The 23507-nt window shown below is 43.9% G+C and overlaps 2 protein-coding genes across 2 annotated transcripts in view; one reads left to right on the top strand and one right to left on the bottom strand.

The window, feature by feature from the left end:
* The window catches only part of TMC5 (transmembrane channel like 5), a 54886-nt gene extending 53358 nt beyond the window's left edge, over window positions 1-1528 (bottom strand). The window contains exon 1 of the mRNA XM_054992679.1: window positions 1511-1528. The gene's annotated coding sequence lies outside the window, so the exon portion shown is untranslated. The remainder of the gene's footprint in view (window positions 1-1510) is intronic.
* Window positions 1529-1852: 324 nt separating this feature from the next.
* TMC7 (transmembrane channel like 7) lies at window positions 1853-23002 on the top strand. Its single transcript, XM_054993399.1, has 16 exons — window positions 1853-1968; window positions 3555-3789; window positions 5469-5617; window positions 7385-7552; window positions 8020-8105; window positions 9828-9973; window positions 10731-10878; window positions 11668-11841; window positions 12435-12586; window positions 13104-13221; window positions 13616-13713; window positions 15279-15462; window positions 16492-16622; window positions 17358-17513; window positions 18501-18579; window positions 20770-23002. Exons 1-16 carry the CDS (start codon window positions 1920-1922, stop codon window positions 20827-20829), a joined length of 2133 nt encoding a protein of 710 aa, XP_054849374.1. The 5' UTR covers window positions 1853-1919; the 3' UTR covers window positions 20830-23002.
* The last annotated feature ends 505 nt before the right edge of the window (window positions 23003-23507 follow it).

Below are 23507 nucleotides of genomic sequence, written 5' to 3'. Positions count from 1 at the left end.
AAAACAAACAAACCATTAAAAATAAAAGTTTTACTGCCATGCTTAAGGAAACACAATGGGGAAACTGGCAGGTCAGTCTCAGTATCTGTTTAACCATGCTTTTAGCGTTACCACCCTCAAGAAATACCAACAAACATAATTTGACAATTTCCTACCAGCAGAACTAAATATACAAATAGTAACACCACCAACAACTATGTTTATATACCACTCTTTTAGAGAGAATAGTGTGTTGTTATTATCCCCACAATACACCTAGGGAGCTGGGCCAGACAGGAGTGGCTTGACTTAGCCAAGGCCACCTCCAGAACTCATGGCACTAGTATGAGTCAAACCAGCAGAGCGCTGATTTACAACCTGACCACTTAACCACTATGCTACAGCATCCCACAATCACCTTCACCTCACCCACAACCAGGGCTTTTTTTCAGCTGGAACGCGGTGGAACCGAGTTCCGGCACTGCTTGAAAATGGTCACATGGCCAGTGGCTCCGCCCCCTGATCTCCAGACAGAAGGGAGTTGAGATTGCCTGCCGTGCGCTGGAGCAGCGCAGAGGGCAATCTAAACCCCCCCACCGGTCTGGAGATCAGGGGGCGGGGCCACCAGCCATGTGACCATTTTTGCCGAGGGCAATTTAAACTTTAAAAAACTCCCCCCTTGTTCCAGCTGACCCAAAGTGACATCATTGTGCAGTCCTGAGTTCCACCACCTCTTTTCCCAGAAAAAAAAATCCCTGCCCACAACTATTCCGCAGGAGTAGATACACCAGGGCAAAACATAACATGAGTATCCTCTCTACATAAAATCCTACCACCTTTTAAGAATGGATGGAAAACTCTGCCCTGATTTACTTCTCTAGCCAAAACAAGGCTTTTCTACTATACCCACGGGTCTTTCAAGATCTCACACTCTTATTCGCCCAATGACTCCCCAAAACTTGAACTAGATTTTTGTTTTCAATGTTTAAGGTGCTGCCATGTTCGTTTTATTAAGCTACCACTAGGAACCTCTCCCTTTTTCACAACACTTATTCATAGGGTTGCTAGGTCCAGGTTGGGAAATTCCTGGAGATTTTGGGGGTGGAGCCTGAAGAGGGTGGGGTTTGGGAGGGGAAGGGCCTCAGTGGGATATAGTTCCATAGAGTTAACGCCTCACAGCAGCCATTTTCTCCAGGGGAACTGATCTCTGTTGCCTGGAGATCAGTTGTAATTCCGGGAGATCTCCAGCTATCACCTGGAGGCTGACAAGCCTACTTATTCATTATGAACATCAGTTACATTTTAAACTGATTTTTGTTCCACTCCAACCTCCCACCACAAAACACTGAATCCCACGTTCTTCCCCTCAACACCAAAAAAAGAACTGAGATTAAAAATTGGAACAAAGTCCCCGTCCAGCTGCAAGCCCCTTAGAGCCCATCACATTTTGACCTGCTTTCCCAAGTGAAACCCCTCTTCGTCAGATAGTTAAGACAGGGAACAAACAAATGTTGAATATAATGGGACTTACTTCAAACTAGACCCCCTTCCAGCCTAAGAGAACCGAATAAACCTCCCTGACCCCCAAATAGTGAAGCGCTGAATGCAAAGAAGTGAGGGAAACTGATCTCCCCGCCTTCAACAAGGCATATCCAGACTTGTGAGGTGGGACGCTTTCCTGGGCACAAGCTCCGTTGAACAGACCTGCCTAGAACGAGTAACCTATTCGTAACTATGCCGCCTCACTCAAGCAAGCACGCTGAGCGAAGCCGCGCCCCTTCCCCACAGCGGCCGCCGCCTGTACCTATCCATATCCGGCCTAGCCGCCACTAGAGGCCGCTGCTCTTTCGTAGGCCCGGAAGCCAACCTGGGGCCGCGCTGAGGTGGCTGCTTCGCTGAGGGGAGATTAGGACGGCGGGAGTCGCCTTTCCCTGGGCAACATGAGTGAGCCGTGGCTGGCCCCAGGAAGACCAGACAGCCCCGGAGACGGTAATGAGGAGGGGGGCTCCATAGGGTAGGGTGGGGTCCATATAGGTCCATAATTGAGGGTGGGAGAAGCTGGGTCGTGTCGCCTCTTTGCTCTGCCTCATAAACGCTGCTTGTTGGGGGGCGGTTTAAATCTCAGTCATGCGGGGAGGAATTTGTTTGTTGTGTTAATCTTCTGTTACAATTTGCGCTCGCTTGACTATTTCCCCCTATTTTTCTATTTGGTAGAGAGAATTGTGCTTGCTGCACAGCATATAATGTATCCCGAACAGTTACTTTTTCACAAATCCTGTCGCTCTCCAATAGGGTTGCCAGCTCCAAGTTGGGAAATTCCTGGAAATCTGGGGGGAGAAACCTGGAGAAAGTGGGGTTTGGGAAATGAAAAGAACTTGGCATGGCATGATTCCATAGAGTCCATCCCCCAAAGTAGCCATTTTCTCCAGGTGAATTGATCTCTGTGGCCTGGAGACCTATTGTAATTCCGGGAGATCTCCAGCCACTACCTGGAGGCTGGCAACCCTACTCTCCAAGGAAGTTCAGGGCACTTTACACGGTTAAACTGATTTGCATTTGCTGTCCCAAATAGCAGTAGAGGGACCTGCTTTTTGGACATTTGAATTGGTGTTTCTACACGTGTTTTATCAACCTGTCAGTGTCAGTTATTTTCACTCAACTTGTTTGCAAATCTATTTGAACTTATTTTTATTTATTTATTTCATTTATAGTCCACCTTTCTCACTGAGACTTAAGGCAGATTCCAGTGAGTGAGATCAGTATAGTTAATATCAAGGACATTTCCATAAATAATGCCATAGGGTAAATAAACACAAGTTTCCAAAGACATAACATTAGCAAGAATCCAATGAAGAGATGCTGAAACAGAACAGAAACAGATTTTTCCTCACTATCCAGTATGTGTAAGTGCTAATTCTGTTAATTTATGCTGGGACTTACTCCTAACCTTTCTACATCTGGTCCCAACTTTCCTTGACATTGAGATTTATACTTGAAATTCATACCAAGCCTTGACTTTCTCCTTCACCTGCTGCATGAGATTTCCCATTATGATTTTTCTATCGCATATTTATTTATTTGATGAAGCGGGTTGTGACTAGGGTTGCCAGCTCCAAATTGGGAAATTCCTGGAGATTTGGGGGGTGGGGGGGTGAAGCCTGGAGAAGGCAGGGTTTGGAGAGGGAAAGGACCTCGGCATGATATAATTCTATAGAGGTCACCCTCCAAAGCAGCTGTTTTCTCCAGGGGAACAGATCTCTGTCGTCTGGAGATCAGTTATAATTCCAGGAGATCTCCAGCAACCACCTGGAGGCTGGCAACCCTAGCCGTGACCCATGAAAGTTTATAAAGAAATAAATGTTGCTCATCTTTAAGGGGGGTCACTTGATTTTTGCTTCTTTTTACCTTTGTAGTGCAGGTGTAACTTTTACAGTGCAATCCTAAACAAAGTTACATCCTTCTAAACCCATTGACTTCTATGTACTTAGAAGAGTGTAACTTTCCTTAGGCTTGCACTCTTGTTCTCCAGTTAAAATCTGAATCCCTTTGACCTTTTTCCTTCTTCAATTTTGCAGACGTATTTGTGCTTGATGCACATAATGTGTCCCCAACAGTTACTTTCCTACAAGAGCTGCCCAGTTACCAGTCTATGCTGAGAAGGAGAACTTCAGCTGGAACACGTGACAACCACAGCTTAGCTCGGTCAACTTCTGAGGAGTCTAGAAGCCTTATAGAAAGGATTGGGAGTCGAGAGCCTGCCAAGCCCCTGAGAGAATATGCGTTGAGTATGGCAGAAAAAAGGCGGCTGAGGTTAGAGCACAATTCTTCCTTTTCCAAGTTATGAAGGAGCTGTGCTGTTTGTATCTATTTCTGTTTAAAATGGTCAGTGAAACCTTGGCTAGTCTGTCCAGGAGGCATTCTGGTTAAATTTACTGTTTAGTACTACTAGTAACTGGAGGTAATTGATTTTATTTGCTCTGATTATTTTTGCTACTGTGAATATGTTCTGTAGTTTTAAAAAAGATTTTGGTTTAGAAATGGTTTTATGTGGCCTAGCTTTCATTGTCCATGTTCGGGACGGGGTGCCTTTGGTTGGAAAGGGGGATGCAAAGGCATACCTCAACAAACTATATTTGGTTTTAATAGGAAAGGGGTACGGGAACCATTGGATTTGCACATTCTCTTTCCCAACTCCTCCTGTTGCAAATAATTGAAGACTTCTTCTTTAGTAGGAAACCATATTTTGACTCTACATCTGTATTATGATGTACTGTTCCATGCCCTTTCTCAAGATTCCAAACCAGAGGTGAACTAGAGTTTGGGATACTGGTTTTTAGGGAACACAGAAAACCGTAGTTTGCAGTTCACTTGTAGTTACAAACTAAGGTTTTCCGCAATAGAAAAAATCTTTTGTTGTCAAGTCATACTTGAATGGAGGAGGGAAGGGTGTGTGTCTGAGGTTCAGAGCCTCCTGGGCTCTGTGATGTAACAGCAAAGTGTCAGATATCTTAGTGCATAAGTGAAAGGACTTCTGGCAGCAGGATATGGTTCCCTTCTAAATCCATTTCCAAGTAGCGAAAAGTTCTTTGAGTACTTCCTAGCTAAATAAGCTTTTTCATGTTAAAAGAAAATCAAATTAAAATGTAACGAGACTACGTAATTTTTCACCATCCAATTGAAAGTAAATTTCAGAACTGTTCCCATTAGCTTAGTTTGTGCTTAACCATGGTAAAGGACAAGTAAATAATTGGTGTGAATCAACAGAGTTTATGAGACAGAAGGGAGCCAAACTATCTTAAATATCCTTAGTGCGCAAACAAAACGGAAAGGGGTCTCTGGGAAACTCACAGTGCCCATCCTAAGAATGCGTTCCTGAAGTCTTGTTAAATATACACAAGTAGGATTCTGAGTAGACCTCCTTAGAACTGCTCTCTCAGTCAAGCATGATGGGAGCCTCCAGTCTTCTCCCATTTTTCACTACAAACTTCTTTATTTACTCAGTCACAAAACTGGTTTTCTTATGTGAAAATTCAGGTTGAAGGAATTAAACTGTGTCTTTAAGCCCATAAAAAGCCTCCGGGTGGCTTGAGTGATCCATGGAAAGTAAAAACATTGGCTGTGTTGTGCGGAGGGGTTGCTAGTTTTCTGGCTGTAGTAAGTAGCTGTCCTTAATGCTTTGTGGAGCTAGCCCTGCAGGAGCAGATGGAAGCAAGGGTTTCATATTCAGAGTGTTGTCTGCAATAGGAAGGAACCTGGGGAACAAACAGCATATATTTAAGGGTGTATTCCACACTTAAATCTATGCTTTGTTCCTTGATCAGAATAAATTAGGTAATTTTGCTTGGAGGAGAGAGAACTTCTGAAGCTAGTCTTGTTGGACTTCTTAAACAGTTTGAGTCAAATTGTGGTGGGGTGGGGTTGGTTTGCTGGTTCCAGAAGAAAACTGTGGCTATATTGTTGTCATGTTTCCATTTCTGTTGTTTTGCAAGGGATATTCAGGAGGCGAACACAAAATACCTGTCAGTGTGGCTGCAGTGGAAACAGACAAGCAGGAAATCATGGCGAAAGCTTGTAGAGGAGACCAAAGAATTGTCGTCTTACTTGGAACTTTGGAGACATGACATTCACAGCATTGAGGGTGCGGCTGCTGTTTTTTGACCTCTTTAGGCATAGGAACACATTTTGAATGTCTGAGGGGAACATCTGCAAAAGCCTTATTTGTCCTTCTTTGGCACTTGATTGCTGAACCAAAGAGCACAGGAAGGAATACCTCCCCCCAAAGTAGGAACAATGTGGCATGTGAAAATCCATGCCCTTACCTCTCTCTTACATCTTTTTATCCTGCCCGTCTTCCAAAGACGCTCAGAGTGTGGCAGAGACAGTTCTCCCTTCGCATTTTATCCTCACAGCAGTCCTAGGAGGTAGATTATGCTGAGAATCAGTGGCCCAGAGTCGCCTATGTAACTTTATGGCTGCATGGAGGTTGAGCCCCCAGAGGTTAGTACAACCTCTGCTTCACGTGATCTCTCAATGGCATGACTCCATGCAATGGTATAAGACGAGCTGCTTCCTGGGCATCCCACCAATCTGAGATCCACCTGTGGAGCTGAAGCTCCTGGAGGCTGTAATTGCTTTCAGTACTTGGGTATTGGTCATCTGTGCAGTAGTGGCTGTGGCCAGGGTAAATTTTATACTCTTCCCCCAGTGGACAGCCGTATCTCCTCCCATTTATAGGTTTGAAAGAGATGGCCAGCAGAGGGATAACCAAGGTGATTTGTAGAACCTCAGAATCAAGGTAGTTTGGGGAAGAGGTTGGATGCCCTCAACATGGCAGTCAATACATCCAAGCCTCCTACCCAACAACCTGGCATTTGTTATCCCTGCAATACATATTTGGTGTCCAGGAGGGAGAACTGGGCATCTCTTTAATTCACCTTGGCTATGTCAGCACTCCGAAGAGAAATTGCACTTGTGTTAATCTAGGGTACCCCAGGAGCCAATAGGCCAGTTGTCCTCAGTCTGGTCTAGTGCCTGATACTGGACTGCTACAGCAGTGGTTCCCAACATTTTTGGTATGATGGCCCACAAATCCAAATTTACTTTGTAAGGCAACCCATCCAGGGCTGGCCCAAGAGATTGAAACGGTGCTGGGGAGAGGCTGTTGGATTGAGGAGATGTGGGAAGGTGGCAGATATTGGCAAAGAGGTGGGAGGCAAGTGGCTCAGTGCAATACATCTCCCACATCAGGTCAAGGGCAGTGAAGCACTGCAGGGGGCTGAGCAAGAGGTTGGACTGCTAAAGGAGCAGTGCCAAGACAGAGCCTATGCTCACATGAACCTCTTTCTCTCCTCTCACTTTCCCACACACTGAACAGCTCCCATTTACTTTCCAGCCTTTCATCCCCTTCTTCACCTACCATTGTAAAGTTACTAGTTGCTAGACAGCTTCTGCCTCTCATGATTGTTGCAAAGGGCACAGTGAGAATGTGAGAAGCCAGCAAGGAAGGAGAGGAGAGAAAGAGAAGGGAGCAAAGGGCAGGAGTTGCTATTAGGGCTGGCTGGCCTGGGACCCACTTTTGGGTCCCTACCCACAGGTTGGGAAACTCTGCTACAGTACAAGTGTCAGAATGCTGCAGGAAAAAATGGTTGCCACTTTCTAGGTTTGTTTCTTGTGCCTTTGCCTCATTCCCTCAAGGTCTGGGGACAGCATAGTCCACCTCCCTTGCATTAGCCAGGCTGATGCCTCATATTATGAAAAATGCTACGTGATGCAAGGGGGTCAGATGCATCCTGGGCTTGCTGCTGCCAGAATGCCATTGATGCACTGTAATTTTTCTTAATGTTGTTTTACTTTGATAAGTGATGTGTGGATTGTAAAAGACACCCCTCTTTTAAAATCTATGCAGGAAAATTTGGAACTGGAATCCAGTCTTATTTCTCTTTTCTGCGGTTCCTGGTGTTGCTGAACGTCGTTATCTTCCTCCTGATGTTCATCTTTGTCACTCTTCCTAGCACTGTTTCTAAACATGGTGTCTTCAATGGCAGCTATGTTAAAGCTCCCCTGAAGAGCACAGGTAAGAAGATGAGAATAGCCTCTCCAGACCAGTGGTCTGTCTACACCAGCGTGGAGAGGGATCAGGTCCCCCAGAATGCCCACAAGTAGGGCCATAGAGGCCAAAGCTGCCTTCTGCAATTGCCAGCCAGCAGTGTAACATTCAGAGGTATGCTGCCTCCAGATATGGCTGATGGCTATTGAAGGGCTTATCCTCCTTTTCCAGTCCCTTTTTAAAGCCGTCTGTTTGCGGCCATCACTATATCCTGTGGCAATGAGTCCCACAAATTAATGTTTTGTTGTGTAAAGAAATGCTTCCTTTTGTCTATCTTGCCCATCAAGAGTTTAAAAACTCTTCTGACTGACCCTCTTTTTGTAGCAGGATAAAAAAAAATTCTTTTTTACAAGCATAAGATGGATGTCGTTAATGAGCAAAGAGTTCAGTGCTTTAATTCTTCTAGTGAATTTTTTAAAATCTGTTGTCTACAGAGCCACAGTGCACAGTTTATATAGTGAGTGGTACCAAAGGACTGATTTATTTCTACACTTACATTATAGATCTTCTTTCTGGCACAGTAAGTAAATGCTTCTATATTTTTTAAAATCCCAAGTTAAAAGCAAAAATGGAGAGCGTCCCTAGGAGGCAAAACAGCTTTCTGAATTACTGGGAGGGCAGATGAAATTTGGAAACTTTTGGCTATCTTCTGATATCACAGGCAAACAGATCCAGAGGAGTTAGCCATGTTAGTCTGTAGTAGCAAAATAGAGAAGAGTCCAGTAGCACCTTTAAGACTAACCTTTACTGTAGCATAAGCTTTTGAGAACCACAGTTCTCGTCATCAGATGCATCAGGCAAACAGAGGAAGAAATTCAGCTTATTTTTGTGTTCTCATCTCCCTTAGTATTTAAGAAGCCTTGACTCAAGCTCCAGTTTGCCACGATGTCAGAATGCAGGCACCCAGGCAAATGGGAGTTTGTTCCCCACCACCACCTTCAATCCTGAACCTGAGCAGTTAGAATACGAAGAGGAAAAGAAAACCCTGTATGTAGAGGAATGGTGGGCCAAAATATCCTAATGCTGAAGACTGCAAAAGCCAGAGAGGCAAAAGCCAAAAGCAAAGGGTGGTAAACCACAGCCGTGGAGATTTTAAAAAGAGAGAGATCTATGGATCAATCTATAGTGATACCAATGTCAATTTTGTGGTGGGCAAAGTGACTATGTGCTTAAATAAATACTAATAAATATTTAAAAGCTCTTACGAAAATCAAGCCACATTCCGATGAGACTCACATTCCAATCCAAATAAGATGAATGCTCTAATAGGAGCACTGTTGCTTCAGGTAAGCCTTAATATGAAAGAACAATGTCTAATCCTCCTTCCTTTTCCTTTTCAGGTGGAACCACAGACAAACAAGGGGGAAAGTGGATAACCCCCTAGCCCGACAAGATGCTGGCTGATTTTCATGCTTTTCATGTGTATACTTTCTCAGTGGCCATGTACGCAGTCCACCGTGAACTGATCAAAATCAAAGGTGAATGTCTCTCAAGTGACATCAAGAGTACGTGGCCTTTAAGGAAGTATACACATGAGAACAAGTGTGAAAATCAGCCGGCCCCCTGTTGGGCTAGGGGGTTATCCACTTTCCCCCTTGTTTGTCTGTGGAAGGAGGATTAGACATTGTTCTTTCATATTAAGGCTTACCTGAAGCAATGGTGTTCCTATTAGACTATCCATCTTCTGCGCAGCTGCAAAAAAAGAACAGATGAACCAGTGTTTCTCTAAATATATTATGTAGTGATATTGAATGGACTATTACAGCTGACAATCAGGAGATATGATCTTTGTATTTACAATTTGGATTGGAATGTGATTGATTATTATTGGAATGTGGCTTGGTTTTTGTAAGAGCGTTTAAATATTTATTAGTATTCATTTAAGCACATAGTCACTTTGCACACCATAAAAATGACATTGGTGTCTCTGTGGATTGATCCATACATTTCATTGATTTTTTGATCCTCACGGCTGTGGCTTACCGCCCTTCGCTTTTAGATAAAATCCTAATATGCAATTTGCAGGGTAATAATGACATTGTATTCCTTAATAAGCAAATGAGAAGAGTAAAGAGTGTGGCTTTGTTAGGGGTTCAACGTCACCGAGTGGCTTCAGGAATGGAGAGAAAATTGCTTTTTGTCACTTGTCAAGGTTTCTTCAGATCAGCTTGTTTGAGTGTAATGTTGTTTTATGTTGTGTGTAGTAACTTGCCCTTCCTTTTGTTGCTTTAACCTGTGGCAGGGTTTCCTTGAAATGACGAGTCTCTTTTACGGCTATTACTCAGTAGACACCATATATTTTGGTGTTGTCAGATACAGCGTGCCACTTGCGTATCTACTGACCACACTGGCTTACCTTTCTCTGAGCTTTCTCTGGATCGTTAAAAGGTAACCAACCAATGTTTGCTCAGGCTGTACGTAGTGATCTGTCTTATCATTTTGCTGCCTACATCAAAAGGTTGCTTTGAGGATGACCAAGATAAGGGCTGCGATAAAGCCTATCAAAAAGGCTTTACATATTTTAAAAATCTCTATAGAAAGGAATAGGGTTATTAATAATAAAACCATTGTTGACAGAGTTTTATTACTGGCACTGTACTGAACAGCTTAAAAACTAATTAGCTGGCCTGACTGCACCACTGCAATCAGAGCTTTTTCTTCCGAAGGAGCAGCCATCTGGTGTAGCAGAGATCCATACTGCTCCTTTCTGAGTGGAACTTAGGAAATTTGCCAGATAGTCCCACAATGGTTCGTTGGGCCCGTTCAGCTGATGCTTCATCCCCAGGCTATTCTGCTTTGGGCTCTCAGACTTCCCTTTTATTGCAGGGAGAAGTGGGTTTGAAGCTGAATTTCTGGTTGCACATTTGCAAAGGTTTTTTTAAGCGTGAGTGCCTTAAAAACTGCAGTTTCTCCACCTGCCATCTGAAGCAGAGCAGCAGAGTAACACGTTCCTCGTGAGATGCTGATTGCATTTTGGCTGTAAGGCTGTGCTTTGGAGAAAGTCCCGTTGAGTTCCACAGAATTTAATTCTGAGGAACTATGCATAGGACTAGATGGTGAATACTCGAGCCTATTCTTATAAAAACAGGGGATATTGCTAGCGATGAATCTAATTTATTTTTAAAATGCGCATTGCCTCTATTAGATCTGTCGAAGGGTTTAAGCAAAGTTTGGTCCGTAATGAAGATCAGTTTCAGAGCTACTGCAACAAGATATTTGCTGGCTGGGACTTCTGTATCACAGATGTAAATGCTGCACAGTTGAAGCACAACAGTTTGCACTATGAACTTAAAGTGAGTGTGTTTGTGCGTGTACGTGTGTCTCTCTTTATAACATGTCATACTGTGCTGTGCTTGAGATAGAAATCTAATTAAAAAGTGGATGGGACTTATCAGAGCTGAGTATCCAAGCTGGAGGAAAAACTGAGACCCATCTGTAGTCATTGCCTTTCATTTTGTAAACCATTGTGTGAAGTGTGCAGAGATTTCGCTTCACAGAGGCTTCCTGCAGTAACTGCTAACAAGTAATGAGTATCCCTGCTCTCTTCCCTTGGTTGGTCAGAGTTGGTAACTGTTTCCTTATCACAAGATCAGAGTGGTGGCCATAGTTCCCTCCCTCCCCCAATGTCTGGGAAAATATTGAAAAACGCTGATCGTGCCCACAATGAGGAACCGAGTCCGTGTTTGCGCTCTCTCTCTCTCTCTCTCTCTCTCTCTCTCACACACACACACACTCTCACTCACTCACTCTCCTGTGCCTTCAGCAGATGGACAGGATAAAAATGCTTTCCTTGCCCATGCTGATTTTCTTGCACTCATGTACCAGTGAGGGCTCAGAGAGTCCTGCAAAAGTAATGCTGGCTCCCTGAAAACTTCATTGTGCAAACTGGAACCCAGCATCTGGAAGCCACTCTCCTCTCCCTCCCCCCCCCCGCCCCAACACCTGAGTGAATTTTACCCTTACCTTTCAAACTCTGGCTTAAAGGTAGGAGCGTCAGTCTTTAACTGTGGTTTGAGACTTACTCAAGGGGCAGATCTCTGAACTACAATCTAGGGTTGCTCTTGTCATTTGCTGTTTTACAGACTGACCTGGAGGAAGAAAGGCTGAGGCAGAGAGTGGCGGAAAGAACCACCCATGAGAAGATCCGTATCTATTGTTTGAGAATATTCTTAAATCTCGTAGTTCTTGCTGTGTTGTCAACCTGCTTTTATTCTATCTATCGAGCTACTCTCTACTCACAAGAAAATACTTCCTATGTAAGTGATGGGCTGATTTTTACAAACTGCTCTGAGCAGTCTAATATTGAGATAGAGCAGATTAGCAATTTTAAAGCGGCAGGAGTAGTAATATATGCCCCCTTTCTCCATGGACCCGTAACTTGTTGGAATTCACACAACATCCCTGTAAGGTAGCTCACAGGGATGAGCTACCTTCCATGACATACAAGAGTAGGGGCTGAGACAGTGTCTTGTCCAAGATGTTGCCATAGCTTTCCATTTCATCTCTGCTTTTGTTTTTATAACTTATGGTGGGAGGCTGTATTAAGGCATATGTACACAGCTTTTAGTTAGAACTAGGGAAGTTTCAGTTCGATAGCCATGTTGGTTTGCAGTAGAAGAGCAAGATTTCGCGCCCAATAGATCTCTAAAGACCAATAAGATTTTCAGAGTATAAGGAACAGTTGAAAAACTGCCCAAGCAGGTTCTAGATGCACTTGTATTTCCCTGAAAGAGTTGCTGCTGTAAGAATTGGGTCACATGGCATTTAGGGAAGGTCTTGGCAAGTGACAGTTGCCCCCACCAGTTAGCCAGATTTACCAACTAACCATATACTTCATCTCTCTGTGTAGGACAAAAGCAGATTAGAGGATAATCTCTGGGTACAGTACTTGCCTTCTGTAGTGATCACAATGGCGAACTTCATTGCCCCGTTAATTTTTTCTGTTCTCATCAAGTTTGAAGACTATTCTCCCGCTTTTGAAATCCGGTTAACGCTGATAAGGTAAGCATTTGTGCCACTATCCTGAACAGGTATTTTGGTTCCTCAACAGAGTATCATGAAGGAGCCTTTATTGATATATTTCATTTAGGAAACTTGTGTGCCTTGCCTTCTTATTAGAGAATCTAAACTTTCAAGGTGGCTAATGGTACAAAACAGTGGGATCAGTTGGTCTGCTCTCCTTGTGTGATCAGGTGTTGCAACATTTATAGTACTAAAATGAATCGAATACCTTTATTGGCATAACAGGACATACATATGCACAGTCAGCAAGGAGACAAAAAAAAATCCCTTGCCCTATCACTTAAACCATTCTTCTCCTCTTCGATGCACAACAAAGAAATTTAGCCACAGACTCAATGATCCCAGGGTTATGTGTAGATAGTAAAAGGTGTGTCTTACTGTCATCCGATTGACCGTCATGATTTTGAAGCAAAGGTTCTAGATGAATGGCGCAAATATTAGAATATAGTACTAAAGGAATATTCATTGGTGTGCTGCCTCTCAATCCCTTTCAAAGGTGTGTCTTTGTGCGGCTGGCCAACATTGGCGTTCTCTTGTTCTCACTGTGGACCCGGATCACGCGCTGTACTGACCAAAAGTGTGAAACCTGTGGATACAACTACGAGCTCTACCCTGTAAGTAGATTTTGCATGTGAGTTTAAATCGCTGCAAGGCCTGTGGGAAAAATTCTCCCTTTCAGTCACTTGTCTTTGAATGTCTCTTAAGCAGAGGAGTGACTGGGCTGCATAGCTACATCTTGCTTTTATGTGTTTGTCAAAACTGTGGGCTGCCTTTCCGTCTAACAGACACTCAAGGTGGCTCACAGTAACAGTAAAAAAAAATCCTAATTGCAGAAATTCATACAATACAGCCAAAAATTTAAAAAAGAATGTCCATAACATAAATCAAACAAGGAAAGATGTGGCACTGTTTTTATGTGATGTGATGCTGTTTTTATGGACCACTAAATCTTTCTCTTTTCTTCCATTGGCTGCTGGATTTAGTCTGTGGTCTCATCTTTCATTTCAGTGCTGGGAATCACGGGTTGGACAGGAGATGTATAAACTGATGATCTTTGACTTCATAATCATTTTTGCAACTACAGTCTTTGTTGACTTCCCTAGAAAGTGAGTATGCAACTTGGATGAAAAAGTTTCACCGCACTTTATTCCAGAAATAGTTTGGGATCAGTCTGTACATACTTTGATGTAGTAGTCCTTATCAAAAAGAGTTCCTTTGTTAGGGCATGGTATGGAAGCCCTTTGTTCAAATCAATTGCTTTTCCCCCCCCAATCAGGCCCAAGTAAGGATGTTAAAAATGTAATGAAGTTGATCAGACAGGAAGCTTTACCAGACTATTTATTGAACTGGCCTTTGGGCAAGGCTAATTTGATCTCACTTGCTTCTCTTTTTTGGCTGTGCACTGGGAAAGCTGCATTCAGATGTCATAACAAACCTCTGCTTGTGATAGGCATAGGCTCTGCTTATTTGTTATGCTCCCTGCCTCCTCCTTGCGTGCATTAGAGGATCCTTGACTCAGACTTCTCTTTGTTATCCTCAAATGCAGACAAATTGGAGATTATTGATAGGGGGAGAGGCTGAATCGTCGCACCGGTGTTTGTTTGGACCAGGTCAGAAAGAGCAGGGACTCTCTTCTGCTGTTTCATAACCTTCGCCACAAATTAGAGACCTTCCACCTCTTCCTCCAAGCTCTCTCTGCAAGCTTGGAGGTTACTGGGGTAAACCAAGCTAATACTGTGCAGCCCTGGCCCAACGCAGCTGCATAATTCATACAGGCTGCAGTATCTTAACTTTTTCTGGTGCAGTGTTTCCAACTAGCAGGTGGTTACTTATTTTGCAGGCTCTGTTCTGTTTCCCTTATCAGTGTTGGGTAGGGACACTACCCCTCCCAACCATTATACTAAAGTTTCAGGGGTTGCCTAAAGTGTTGTGGCTGTCTATTAGGTTTTATCCCATGCTCTCTTGCCTCTTCACTTTTGGAAGGGAGATATTATGGTGTGCCATACTGGGAAATATATCTCCTTTTTGCAAGTGGGGAAATTGAAACGGTTAGGCGTGTTCAACTGCATTACCCCTTCTATGGCAATCACAGATATGCTTTTATTACTCCTGTTTCTCCGCCCCCTACCCAAGCCTTGGCAGATTGGAGGAATTATATACCTCCCTTATTTTTGCAGACCTTGATACTGGGATTATGGATAGAGTAGGTAGTTTTTGTGCAGCCACTAGAGTCTACTGTAGTTCAGTGGTGATTTAATTAATTATATTTGCTGTTTCTATATCTTCTGTGTATCCATTTCTAATATAATATTTTTGCTATTGTATGTTTTATTTTGCTGGCTTATGACCATAATAAGCAACTCAGTTTAATACCTCACTCTCTCTCCAAAGGGCATAGCGTGGTGTACATGATTCCTCTTCTCTTCCTCATTGCAATGTTAGCTAAGGATAGTGAGGTGAAATATTTTACCTCACTATCCTTAGCTAATATTGCAATGAGGAAGAGAAGAGGAAGCAAATTGATGGGGGCAAGCTATAAATATATTTCTAATGCAGTTCTATCAGTATGGTTCCATTTACATAAATACATGTTTTCAGATGCAAAACACACCATTTAGTTTTGTTGCCGGACTTTAAAATCAAGGACTTTGCTTTACATCTTTGTTCTTAGGTTGATCATGACCCATTGTGCTTTGAAGGCCTGCCGGTGGTGCGGCTTGCAGGAGTTTGCTATTCCTGACAACGTTTTGGAAATTGTTTATGGGCAAACCATCTGCTGGATTGGAACTTTCTATTGTCCACTTCTCCCTGTGATTGCAACAATAAAATATTTCATTGTCTTTTATGTCAAAAAGGTATCTGTGCAGTAAGAACTGGGTGCACTGTTTGTTTGACAAATGGAAAACAAAACCCCAAATTTTTCATCCTGCACTGAATTCTCATGGAAAGTTTAAAAAATGAAACAAAACCCCAGTCACACAACCATCATTATTTTGTGCAGGGTATTTCTTTTCTTTTTTTCCTTCTTGCCTTATATGGGTGAAACCTGCATGAAACTGTTTTGCAGAACAGTCAGATGTGCTTTCAGCGCCCATCCCCTATACAAGCAGAAAAGCTTGTGTTTTCCTATGGCTGCCAGTGTGATGGTTATAGTGCAGAAGGCGTGTTGGACCCATGTCTTTTGAATGGAGTCACCTGTGCATTTCGTAAGGGGATGGGGGGAAAACTTGCACGGGGTGTGTGTGAGAGAGAGAGAGAGAAAGCATTTGTGAAATCCATCCATAAACACTCACATGATTGGTGAGATGGTGACCACGTGACTTGTTCGATCCTCTGATTCAAAGATGAGTTGGAGGCTAAATCAAACTTCCTTGAAAAGCTGAAAGATCACATAAACAACTGGTAGACTGTTAGCTCAGAGGTAGATGGTGCTGATAGTAGAGAGATGCTATGACCTGTGGACAATCCAAGAGTATTTACCTTGAAACCTCCTCCGGTTTCTTCTGTAGCAGACTGTTATCATTTCTGGAAAATAGTTTCAGGATCCTTGATTGGAAGTGCAAGGCCTTAAATCGTCAAACTTGAGTACTTTTAGGAACTGTGATCAGAAGCTGCAGTGGAAGAAGAGAATGACAAGGGAGGAAATTAGAGCTGAGGATAAGAAACAGAAGGCCCATTGGACCTTTTTTCCAGTTTTGAGTGGCAAATGCTCGGGGCTTACTGGCAGGCCACTGAGGTCAGCAGGTGAGCACTTGGTGTTTTCCCATTTATTAAGCTCCTCTGCTGATCAAGGGATTCGGAAAAGAAGCCGAAGTCTTTCTTAGGGCCTGGGATCAATATTGTGGCGCTTGGACTGAGAGAGTTTGCTCTTTCATCCTCTCCAGATAAGTTTGATGCACACATGCAAGCCTTCTGCGCGGCCTTTCAGAGCGTCAAGCTCCAACTTTTTCTTCCTGGTGGTGCTCTTGATCGGCTTGATATTGGCTTTCATTCCGTTGGGACTCAGCATGACACAGTAAGTAGGCCTGTTGTATTCCTGACTTTTTAGTTCACTTGTCCTTATGTGCTACTTTTTATTACTGTAGAAGAGAAAAGAATTGACAGTGCATCAGTCTTTCACTCAGTCCGTCAACATTTGTTTGAGTGTCAGAAGATCAGTATACTTAGGTATAATGACAGACTGAACCAAGTGATTTGCATCCCTGTATGCCATAATTGGTCTCAGTGATCCACCCCAACATGGTGCCTACAGATTTGTTTCCCAGCACCCACGTCCTTCTTCCCCGGGCAAAAAGCCTATCCCAATTTTCCTCCACCTCACTGGAGCAGGAGGTGCTTCTGAGGAGTCCAGAAGGCATCTCTTTTTGTCCAAAAGGAGCAACTGCTTGGAAACAGCTGACCTCATTACAGGATAAGACATGACTTTGAACCTCCTGCCTTACATTTTGTTATTGGCTCCAACCTCCCAGTGCAGCTGTTTTGTGGTAGTGCCCATCCTGTTCTGAAAATTCCAGAAGCGTCCACAGGCTCTGCAACATTGGGAACCACTGCACTGACTAGTCTCTGCCATCTTTGTGCTGGCTAGCACTGACCAGACTTGACTTTTGGATGTGCTTGCCGCCCTCAAAAGGAGATACATCACGGTAATGTTTTGTCTGATAGACAGAAAGCGATCCTTTGTTGGTGTGTAAAGTCAATAACAATTATTTTACGGGCTTCTTCCTTCTTTTCCTAACCTCCTCCCCATCAGTATTCAGTCTTCAAAAGCTTGTGGACCTTTTGTGCATTTTACTCGTTCGTGGGATGTGATTGCACATACAATCGACGGGTTCCCAGATGTGCTGAAGAAGGTCCTGAAAAGCGTTGGCTCGGAAGCATTTGCCGTCCCTTTCTTCATGGTTGTCTGGTGAGTCCTGGCAAAGGTGTATGGTGGCCCCTTTCCACTCACTTGGTAGTCACTATTGACTGTTCTTTGCAGGCTTCACCTCTGGAGAAAGGGGTAGCAGCCTTCAGCAGAGCTGAGTGTCTTGCTCCTATCCTTTTCTGGCATGAATGTCTTTCTATAGACTGATGGCAGAAACCCTAACTCAAGGCAGTTCTAGAAAAGGCACACTCTTAACTCACATCATTCTATCCTTACCCGCAACTATACATTTTGGTTGAATTTTCATGCTTTCTCAGGGGCACAAGGATAGACCACAGGACTGGGGGGAAGGGGTGTGAATTTTCAAACCTAGGATTAGTATCAAATATACAAGTGCTTAGTTAATAATGCCATCAAGTCACAACCGACTCATGGTGGCTGAGGACCATGGGGTTTTCAAGGCAAGAGATGGGCAGAGGTGGCTTGCCATTGCCTGCAATCCCAATTTTCCTTGGTGGTTTCCCATCCAAGTAGCAACCAGGGCCAGCCCTGCTTAGCTTCCAAGCTCTAACGAGCTTGGACCAGTGTGGGCTATTCAGGCTACTTTATTAAGTAGTCAGCCTGGATAAAACAATCTGAATGTTTCAGAGAGAGCCATCGTGGAATTTCTAGGTACATGGACAGCCCTAGACTAGTTCAGACTGCGGCTCATGGCTTGTTCTCAACAAGCATTGATGCTCCAAAGAACTGGACAGCACACCAGCCTCAAAAGGCTTTCTTGCAAGGAGTCTTGTGTGTTGCCCAGTTTCAATAGGACTGCTTTAATCTTCCACTAAGCAGAGTCCTGAAACCATTCCCAAGCCAAAGACTAAAACTGGCACCTTCTATACAAAACGCACGTGCTGCCCCAGTCCCCAGTGGCACAAGTAGCTTCACTTTAGGATTACTTTCCATTGTTGACTATGAAGCCTTTTCCAAACATGGTTATGCATTCAAGTTACAGTGCCCTTTTATCCTTATTGTTTACAGCCTCATTATGTTCTATTTAATTGCCTTGGCTGGAGCGCACAAACGAGTTGTTAATCAGCTCAGAGAACAATTAGTTATGGTAAGTTCGAATCATGTCCTTGTCCACTGCAGTCGGGTACACTCAGCTGTCTGACCAATCAGAGGCGTGACACTGTGCATGCCCCCACTTTTGTCTATTCCACATTAGTTGTGAGCGCAGATGTTCCAATATTACAGTTTTAGGTGGATAACTGTGTTGGTCTGCAATAGAACTTGAGTCCAGTGGCACCTTAGATTTTCAGGGTGTAAGCTTTCAGGAGTCGGAGCTCCCTTCTTCAGACACAAGTAGGAATGGAGATCCCGGAGCCTTTACATCCCAGCCCAAAGGTGAGTGGGGTGTTACAAAGGAGGGCATCAGGATGTAAAGGTACAATGCAGATTGATTAGATAGAAGGAATGCAGCAAAGGGAGGTGTCAGGATGTAAAGATACAATAGTACAACGCATCTAGGTTACTGAAACCCCCCTCCTGGAAGGCACCACGTTTAGCTGCATGGAATGGAAATCTGTCAGCCTCATGAAGAAACTTGTGCAGGCGCAAACCGATATCTTTCTTACCAAATGCAAAAGACTAGATGTTATACCTAAGGGATTGAAATAAAAAATCCACTGCAAACCACTTCCTACAAACTGGGGGAAATTTGTGCCATGCTTTCTCCAAGAAACTGCTTGAACATCTGATCAGTGTCTTGTACTGCCAGCAGAAAGAGATCAAAGATCACCTCTCTGAACCGGACATTTCCATAAAGAATCAATCCGGTTACCAGCAAGCTGTCTACAACTCACAACTCATCTCCCTGAAGAAACAGAAAGACAAACTGTCTAGACTCACGCATGCTGCAAGCTGTAGGAACAATTCCTCCAACAATATTGTCCGCCTTGTGCAGCACACTCTCAGCCCAGCACAGGAACCTGTTCTTTCATGAGAACTATATTTCTACCCCATTGAATCTACACAGATGATAAAGTTCTTGGGTGATTTGGAGGCCTTTTTTGCCATCTGCTCCTGAAGGAGTACTTCCATCGAGCTTCAGAACAGAACATGGATGGACAGAGCGCAACTTCACAACACAACAATTCACAGTCTTGCTGATCAACTGCCATCTCTCAAGCCTTCCAATAGACAACACACGACAGCAGTTGCCACCCATCCCACACTACAGGAAGAAGAAAGACTCTACGCGGGCCACCCTGATGGTCTCAATGCCACATTAGAGCTCTACACAGAATGGCTTTTCACCGAGCTCAAACGGATGTGATCAAGAAACATCTCCCACAACACAGCCTCCCCCACACTGAAAGAAATGCTGTAAACAGCCTCATAAAATAATCCAGACACGATTAAAGCTGACAAAGAAGGAGCAGTTGTCCCCATGGACAAACCTGACGACATCTGAGAAAAACAGCTCTTCAGTGCTACTTTCTACAAACAACTAACCTCAGACCCTGCTCAGGAACACCAGAAAGAACTATACAGGATTGAAAAAGAATTACCCCCACACATAAAGGGACAAATCTATACGGACATACCCTAGGAACCTTGGCCAGGCGCTTTCTGTCTTCTGCCAAAAATACACCAGCCGGGCAACTCAGGACATCCTGTTGTCTCGGGCGTTGTTGGGGTGTCTGGGTACGTGGACTGCGTTCTCAGACCGTATGCTATCAGTGCCCCAGGTTATGTGAGAGACACCACGCCTCTCTTGAAAGCTTACACCCTGAAAAATTTGTTAGTCTGTAAGGTGCCACGGGACTCAAATCCTGCTGATATTAGAGTGGTTGATACAATATGTCAAATTATTAGCGGGGTCAGGGAGAAATGTCCTTCCTGGAACAGCTATTTTTAACCTATACATTGTCAAAAACACTGAGTTATGTTAAGTGTAATTATTCTAGATCCTAAAATATTAAAGCATAACTTGGCAGTTATCCCGCGGCTTCTGCCAAGAGCTTGCACCAGAATGTTAATATTTCTGTGCCACCTTTCCACCCAGATGCTCCCCCAGGGTGGGATATAGTACCTCGAGCCAATGAGTCAGCGCCTACAGTTCAGGGAAAGGCAAACATTACCAGTTGGTCTGCATTAATAGACGGCAAAGTAGCTGCTGTTGATCACCGCCCTGATTGTTCTGCTTTTTCCACAAGAGGCAGCTTATGGATGGACATTGCAATAGAAGTCTTATATTTTCCCCAACTGTGCATTAATTGTGCTTTTATTCTGATGGCCACCTTAGGAGAGCCGAGACAAACTCTTCTTAATCAGGAAGCTGACCGAAGCCCAGAGGCATAGCTGAGGGCCCTGCAGATGCCGGGCATACCCTGAGCTGCATTCAAAAGGAGCCGTGTTAGCAGTGCCGCAACAGCAGGGGGCCTGCAGTGCCTTGAACCAAGTAATTTGCAACCTCATTGTTGCAAAGTTGAGGATGCACCGTCTGTGAGCTTTCCCAGCTTGTGTGCACATTCCTGTGGAAGCGTGGGTGTGGGTGTGTTATGTTTCCCATTGCTTTGCAGCCCTCTCATGCTCATGGCTGGAGCAGATTGTTGATCAACTCAGGGAAGGAAGGACTGTCAAGCATGCCACACCTTGGTTTTCTTCCGCAGGATTTCCCTTATCTTCTGTTTGTACAGAACTCAGTTACTAACCTTGCACAAGCTCTCTACTATTGTAGGGCTGTATTTGTGCTGCTGTACCTTAACTTTCATGGGTCGTTTTTCAGGAGCTTTTATGAAAAGCATGCTCTTTGTAAGGGTTTTGCTTGCAAATTGCCTTAAGGAACTTAAAATGCTTACCTTCCCCACTGTGGCTGTTGTTCCAGTCTAAACTGACTTGGATGCCACTGGGCAGGCTAGGAAATGGACTGAGGTGCATAGCAGTTGCTTGACATCCAGCCAGCTGGGTCTGCCAGTGCGTGCAGCTCTTCCAGTCCTATGCCTTGCTGCTGAAGAGGCCTGAGCTATCACTGGAAGTGCCTGGGGTTGCACAAGGGAAGGAACTGTGTTGCCTCCATCTCCCACCAGTGCTTCAAAGAACAAGCCAAAGGAGGTGTGGGCAGCTACCTCTGCCCCCCAATCTTCTTCAAGCTTTGCTGGCGGCAGACGACAATGTTTGCCTTCCCCATAAATTCTGAAGGAACAGTTGATCACTCTGCATTTGCTTGGACTCTGCATGGTGGGAAGCTTATATGTTCCTCCCCCTCACCCCCATATGTAAACTGCATTCCTATTGCTGCCTTTAGGAGAGTGGTGACAAACTTCCTAATGTGAAGGCTGCCTGAAGCTCAGCTGAGAAGCCTTGTCCCCGGAGGACAAGGCATAGCCGTCTGGCTCACCGTCATGCGCCTTGTATAGAAACCACTTTTGAGTATCTCTTTTACTGGATATACGCTCAAGCTGTATGAAACAGGGATACCGCTGCTGGTGTTCTGCATCAACATGAAAGTTCACAGCTTTTTAAGCCACTGGATTTCGTGAGATAGGGGCAAGGAAGAGGAGCTGGAGTTGCTGGGGCTGGTTTTCCTTAGCGACATACAAAGCTTCTAAAGTCCAAGTGTTACCTATGGGTCTTCTAAGAGTATTTCACTCTGGGAAAGCTGGCTTTGCAAAGACCAGAGGCTCAAGTAAATGAGGGTCAAGGCTCTTAGGGCTGGATCCTGTGCCAGTGTATATTTTTGTAAAGTCGACCGAGTTTGTTTTTGGGTCCTCGGGAAGCCACGTTGCCTTGGTCTGCTTATGTTCAAGGGTAAGCATTAAGCACTGGTGCCTGTGCCCTTCATACTTTAGGGCATGTTCGGAAGTACTGCTCTTAAAATGCTAACTTTAGACTTGTTTGCATAGACTTTGTTTCAGCACTACTTCTGTTTTATCTAACTGGAAGTCTGTAGAAAGATTAACTTGAAAAGGCATGCAGTGTTCAAAAAAACAAATACTTGCACAGTTTCTGGTACGTGGTTAACTGCAAAATTTGAAATCTTAAATTGTTTTCAGTATTTTAAAATGTTTATTTTTAAAAGTTAAAAATATGTATTGATGCTAATAAATACGATGTGAATACTTTATAAAAACAGATTTTTTATTTATCTATTGCAATATCCTTCGTCTCCCAAGTATCACACAAGGATCAAGATCATGCTTCTTAAAAAAAAAGGATAATCAGAAAGTGGAGAAAATAGGTACAGTGCACTCAAAGTTAAGCACAGTTGAGAAGTGTTGATTTTTAAAGCCAGAACGCTATGTATGAGAATTGGAAGGGCGCTTATTTCTCCTCATCTCTTAGCCTTGTTATAAATGCTGTCAGATTTCAAAACTTTTCTATAAATCTCTAAAGACTAGAACCATGTTTTAAAAATCTAAACACAGCTCTAGTGTTTCAATGGGAACCTGTAGGCTTTATTGGCATACGGGACTGTGGCTCAGCGGTAGAGAATCTGCTTGGCATGCAGAAGGTTCTGGGTTCAGTCCTGGGCATCTTCGGTTTCAAAAATATCAGGTCAGGTAAGAGATGATGGGAAAGACCTCTACCTGAGACCCTGAAGAGCCACTGCTGTTCTGAGTAGACAGTCCTGACCTTGATGCCTAACACTGGCTGTACCTTTTCGGCATCAGATGAAATGTGCTGTAAACCACAAAAGTTCACTAGAGTAGAAAAGTCAGTCTTTTAACAAACAAGGATCCTGTTTGCTTTTGGCACTTGGTAGATTTCATTGGAATGTGTAATAGCTATAGGATAATACATGTGAAGTTCTAGTGCTTGGTATTTTGATTACCCATGAACGTGAGAAAACAAATAATGCTGGCCAGTTTTGAAAGTTTCACTGTGAAGGCTAAGCTCAACAATCAGATTTGAACAACAGCCTGGTGGGTCTGAGAAGCACCTGCCCGTTCCTGACCATAACCTTCTTGGCATCATATTAAGCAAATGCAGGGCTTTTTTTCTGGGGAAAGAGGTGGTGGAACTCAGTGGGGTTGCCCTCAG

The sequence above is a fragment of the Eublepharis macularius genome, chromosome 12 (genome assembly GCF_028583425.1).
Source record: "Eublepharis macularius isolate TG4126 chromosome 12, MPM_Emac_v1.0, whole genome shotgun sequence".
Classification (NCBI taxonomy): domain Eukaryota; kingdom Metazoa; phylum Chordata; class Lepidosauria; order Squamata; family Eublepharidae; genus Eublepharis; species Eublepharis macularius.
The sequence above is the reverse complement of the archived record's forward strand: the minus strand, read 5'-3'. Positions and strand labels throughout refer to the sequence as shown.

What these genes read in the sequence shown, in the direction of transcription:
- TMC7 (XM_054993399.1), top strand. Translation starts at nt 1,920, where the DNA reads ATGAGTGAGCCGTGGCTGGCCCCAGGAAGACCAGACAGCCCCGGAGAC. An exon ending in ACCAGACAGCCCCGGAGACG is followed by an intron (nt 1,969 to 3,554) that starts GTAATGAGGAGG and finishes TCAATTTTGCAG; the next exon opens with ACGTATTTGTGCTTGATGCA. An exon ending in TGACATTCACAGCATTGAGG is followed by an intron (nt 5,618 to 7,384) that starts GTGCGGCTGCTG and finishes AAATCTATGCAG; the next exon opens with GAAAATTTGGAACTGGAATC.